This window comes from Eulemur rufifrons, chromosome 20, assembly GCF_041146395.1.
Source record: "Eulemur rufifrons isolate Redbay chromosome 20, OSU_ERuf_1, whole genome shotgun sequence".
In the NCBI taxonomy this organism is placed as follows: domain Eukaryota; kingdom Metazoa; phylum Chordata; class Mammalia; order Primates; family Lemuridae; genus Eulemur; species Eulemur rufifrons.
In genome coordinates this window covers 18,592,052-18,597,410 of record NC_091002.1, presented here as the reverse complement: position 1 = coordinate 18,597,410, position 5,359 = coordinate 18,592,052, and the positions used below count along the sequence as shown (strand labels likewise).

General features: G+C 57.6%; 1 protein-coding gene across 1 annotated transcript; it reads right to left on the bottom strand.

The window, feature by feature from the left end:
* Window positions 1–1,201: 1,201 nt before the first annotated feature.
* On the bottom strand, window positions 1,202–4,599 carry MAFB (MAF bZIP transcription factor B). Its single transcript, XM_069496561.1, has one exon. It carries the CDS (start codon window positions 4,197–4,199, stop codon window positions 3,228–3,230), a length of 972 nt encoding a protein of 323 aa, XP_069352662.1. The 5' UTR covers window positions 4,200–4,599; the 3' UTR covers window positions 1,202–3,227.
* Window positions 4,600–5,359: the final 760 nt, after the last annotated feature.

Here is a 5,359-nt window from a genome sequence, read left to right as displayed (position 1 = left end):
ATGAACTGGGCCTTGGAATTAAATGCAAGCTAGTATCCTGAGCTTGCCTCCTACTGAACAACACCAAAGCACTATATAAATTATTGCTACTGTTATTTGTACCCTTAATTTTTAGGTCCCCTGCCTCTTCTCCAGACCCCAGCCACCACCACCCACCCCAAGGCTTCCAGGAATCCAGGCCAAAATCTATTCCCTGCTAGTCCCACTCTTCCCTTCCTTCCCCCAGGCTCCACCAGCTCAGATTCCTGGCTAGTGCTCCACTGCTTGGGTGTCCTACACCTCCCTATTAGGGTCCTGAGGTTTGTGAGTCCTACTCCACCTCCCAGAGGTGTCTGAGACCAATCCTGAGTTATAGACAGGATTCCAAGGAGGCTGGAAGGGGTTTCAGGCCAACTCAGTGGGCACTGCTCTTCCAGGAATCAAGAAAAGGAAAGGGTCTAGGGCCACCTCCCGGTCGGGGATCTCCAGGCTGCAGTCGGAGCTGCTGTGCCAGAATGATGACCCAAACCCTCCCAACCCCCAAAGTGAGGAACCACCGATTCCAGGCCCAGCCATGCAGCGCCGTTCTATGGAGCTAAGGGCTACAGGCCATGCTGGGCATACTACCCAAAAAAAGTCCACCCAGAGGGGTTTCCCTCTGAAGGGTCCTGCACCTTAAGATCTGGTACTGGGTTACACTTGTTTCCACCAGCCTTGTGGGGAGGAGGATAGGCCCTTACTCAGAGGAGGCATCTAACTGTGGGCAGCTCCAGTTGCTCCCAGAGAGATGCACTGGGCAGGAGAAAAGAGACTTTCAGCTCAATCAGGAGGGTGAGAGCAGTGGATCAGCTGGGCTTGGACACCAAAAAGACTCTGCTTCCCCATCAGGGTGGCAGCTCCTGGCATCCTGGTCTCCTTCAATGGCTATTTCAGAGCAGGCAGACTAGCAGGTCAGTCCTGATGGCCAAGGCTAAAAGCACCGAAAAAGTGGTATATGCCCCATGCCCAGGAACTCCAGGGCCTTTTGGACCTGCACCCACTCAGCTCACAAACCGGCTCTTGACCAGGGTCTGTACCTAGGGTGAGAAGCAGAGAACACATTTGAGACTCACTTACACACACACTTACACACTCAAGAGAGAGATTTGGAGGTGACAGTGCCCCAAAGTCAGTGTGACTCTTGAAGAGGCAAGAGAAGAAAGTCAAGGTTGTGCGAACGCAGTCCCCTAAATAAACACCATCTCCATGGTTTTAATAAGCAAAATAGGAAACCATTTTAATAACCAAAAAACAGAAACCAGTCTGAATAAAACTACAATAGACTAGGTTTTAATATTTTCATATCATAAGCAGGGTTTGAAATTGATCCCTTATTTTACATGAAATAAAAACAATTTCTGTTGCGGCAAGTTTGATTTCAACACAGTTGAATCCGTAAAAACCGAAGCTCGTTTCTGATGCAGGACGAATATCCACAATATTTAAAACTGCAAGCACCATGCGGTTCATACAATCTTGTTATTACTGTTAATTTATCAACTAATACAAACTAAAAAAATGCATCCGGCCAGCAGCGCCAGCAATTTCAAATGGGAACTAAAAATATGCTTTTATTTTGGTATTTTTGTCAGTGCAACTTAAATCCTTTTACTGACCTGCAGAAAAAAAAAAGTAAAAATAAAGAAAAACACCCAGATCTTCCCTATAACTATTATACAACTGAAGGGGGGAGGATGCCACCAATAACTCTTCCCACTATCTCAAAAGCAGGAAAAGAAACACAATGCGTTGGTCTAAAGAACGCACTTGAAAGTTGCAAAATTACTTGCCAATATTTGGGTTTCTGGTACATTCTGAGCGTGGCAGTTGGTTTAATACAAGCTCTGGTGACCATTGGCCAATGTCAGGGATGGCTGGGGTGGTCACCCTAAGAACACCATGGGCCCCTGCAATTAGTGCAGACCTGGAGGGTTTCAAAGGGACCCTGGGGTGATTCTGGTTACAATAAAAAGCAGAGGAAAAGATCTATTTTCCTTTCCTTTCTTGTTAGGGGAGTCAATTTAGCCATAAGACAAGGCAGGGAGCGAGTACACGCCAGGGCCTCCCGGGTGCGGAACTCCGCGGCTGCCGTGCCCTGCCCTGGTACTCAAGAGCTGGGACCGCAGTCTTCTCTCTCAACACCAACAACATAGAAAACTAAAGCTGGAGGAAATAGGGGACCTAATGGAGACAGGGGAAGGGAAGAAAACATGCAACTTCCAAGGGTGCCCCAAGACAAAGTTGTTTTCTGATGCAAAATACCCAGAAGTTTTTTCCTTTCTTTTCCTTTCCTCCTTTTTCTTTTTCTTACAAACAAAAATTCCATAATAATAAACCCAAACAAAGACACTCAGCTTGTTGCCACGTTTTCTAAGCGGTTTGGGGCGGGTATTTACAAGCCGACAGCCGGGACTGAAACCCGGCACGCAGCCGCTGGAGTCTCCGAACTGCGATCCCTTCTCACCCAAAGAAATAAGGGGATTATGATCCATGATCAACAACATGCTAAACTTAAACAAGAAAATGGTACAAAATAGAAATTATTACCATACATGTCCAGCATGCAGGATTAATATTTTTAATGCAGATTTTCGTATTTTTTTCTATATAATCGAGCAGGCAATAAAACTGATGAGATTTGCGCGCCGAACGTCCTAACTGAGGCCCGCGTCTCGGGGCTGAGAGCCAGTGTTCTCCGGACTCTGAACAGACAGGTCCTTCTGTCCTTCCTTTGCTCAGCCTCGCCTCGCGCCTGCCGGGACGCCAGAGTCCCTCTCCTCTCCTCTCCTTGCTGCTCTTTTCCTGGGGCGGTCTGTGCTCCCGGCGGCAAAGCAGTGGCCCGGGCGTAACGCTCAAAGTTCATAAAGCCAGGAGTCTCCAGACGGCCTTGGGGACTCCTGGGGACTATGCATCGCCGTCCCCCAGCCTGAAGAAAAGTTGCTCCCGAACTTCCCACCCCTTCGTCTCTCTCTGGCTCGAGTCTAGAAGGCGGCGCTGGCGTGCGCTACTCTCGCCTTAGCCAAGGTCCCCTGCCCTCCCGCGCGCCCGCCAGTCGCTCGCGGCCCGCGCGCCCTTCCTCCCTCTCACTCAAGTCAAACAGGTCAAGCCTGGGGCCGCGGCACGGACAGGGTCCAGGGGAGTCCGGGACTGGGTGCACGGGACGGGGAGTCCGGGCCGGGGCAAGGGCGGGGGCCGGGACCCGCCACGACTCACAGAAAGAACTCGGGAGAGGAGGGGCTGTCGCTGGTGGAGCCCGCCTCCCTGAAGCCGGAGTTGGCGAGTTTCTCGCACTTGACCTTGTAGGCGTCTCTCTCGCGGGCCAGCCGGGACACCTCCTGCTTAAGCTGCTCCACCTGCTGAATGAGCTGTGTCTTCTCATTCTCCAGGTGGTGTTTCTGCTGGACGCGTTTATACCTGCATGACTGGGCGTAGCCCCGGTTCTTCAGCGTCCGCCGCTTCTGCTTCAGGCGGATCACCTCGTCCTTGGTGAAGCCCCGCAGGTGGCGGTTCAGCTCGCGCACTGACATGGAAACGAGCTGGTCGTCGGAGAAGCGGTCCTCCACGCTGCCGTTGCCGCCCGCCGCCGTCGCCGACGCTGCCGCGTGCTGCCCGGGCCCGGGGTGGCTGGTGGGTAGCTGTTGCGCCGGGCTGGCGGCGCTGGACGGCGGCGGCGACACTTGGTGATGGTGGTGATGGTGCGGGTGCGCGTGGGGACCTAGCTCGTCGTGGGCCACGCCGGCTCCTGGGTACGCGTGGTGTGGGTGAGGGTGATGGTGGTGGTGGTGGTGGTGCGCGCCGCGGAAGCCGTCGAAGCTCTGCAGCGGCTGTGGCACCGGGTGCGAGCCGATGAGCGCCTCCACCGCGTCCTCCGGCGTCAGGTTGAGCGCCTCGGGGTTCATCTGCTGGTAGTTGCTCGCCATCCAGTACAGATCCTCGAGATGGGTCTTCTGTTCGGTCGGGCTGAAGCTGGGCGACGAGGGCACCGAGCTACACGGCGTGCTGAGCGGTGTGGAGGACACCGAGCCGGCTGGCTGCAAGCGCGTGCAGGGCCTGCCCGGACGCTCCGTGCGCCCCAAAGGCTCCTTCTTCACGTCGAACTTGAGCAGGTCGAAGTCGTTGACGTACTCCATGGCCAGCGGGCTGGTGGGCAGCTCTGGCCCCATGCTCAGCTCCGCGGCCATCGCTGACGCGAGGCGCAGCCGCCGCTGCCGCCCGGGAAACTTTGTGGCCGGCCCGGGCGCGCTAAGCTAAGCGCGGGGGCGACGAGCGGCGAGCCGGGGAGGCGGGGAGCCGAGGAGGCGGGGAGCCGAGGGCGCAGCGGGCCGGGGCCGCCGGCCAAGCCTTTGTCTGGGGACGCGGCGGCGCGCTGGAGAGTCCCGAGGCTGTCTGCACGGCCCTAGAGCTCGGGGCTGTGCCCACACCGGGACCGGGCCGGGTCGAGCCGGGCGGGGTGGAGAGGCAAGCGGGGCGCACGGTGGGGCGCAGGGGAGGCGTGGGGCCAGTGCCCGCCGCTCGCTCTCTACCTCTCTTGCTCTTAAGCTCTCTCGCTCGCAGCCGCTCGCAGCCTGGCGGTGCAGCTGTGCTGGATCCTGCACCGCTGCTGCCTTTTATCGCTTTCCTGATGTCACCGGGGCGCGGGGGCCGCGGCTGCCCGGCGCGCTGGCCAATAGCTGCACGGCCTCGGCGGCCCAGCGGCGCAGGGCGGGGCGCGCCTGACAGCTCCCCCGCCCCCCGCGTCAGCTGACTGGCGGCCCCAGCAGCCCGGGTGCCGCGGAGGCCTGGCTGAGGGCTGGAGCAGAGTGGGACGGACGGCCTGGGCCCAACCCCCCACACCCTCCAGGTCCGGGCCCCCGCACTCTCGCCTTCTGTGCGCGCCCCACCTCTGGACCAAGCTGCCGCTTCCACCCCCTAGCAAGCTCTCCTTGCTCGATACCCTCTGCATTCCACCCCCATCCCGTGTCACCCCCAAGGAGGCTCAGAATGAGCTCCGGGACAACGCCTCCCAGGCCCTTTGTTCCCTAGCGGCCCCCTCCCAGTGTCCTCGCGGCTTCTGGCCGTGCGTGCCTGTGTTTCTGGAGGTCTGCGTGTATTTGTGTGTTGGGGAGGGCGGAGTTGGATCTCTGAGAGTTGTGTTCAGACCCAACTCTTAACCTCAGGGGACCTTTCTCGGGCCAAGAGAGGGCCGTTCCCCTGCTGGCGGGTGCGGTGGCCGAGCCCTGAGGTTCGACTCCTCTGGCCCCGCCACTCCCGCGCTCACCCCACCCCCCAATGCTCACGATGAAGGCGAATGGGAAAGAATCGGCCAAAAGGCTCTGAATCCCTTTCCCCCGCCAGATGCACG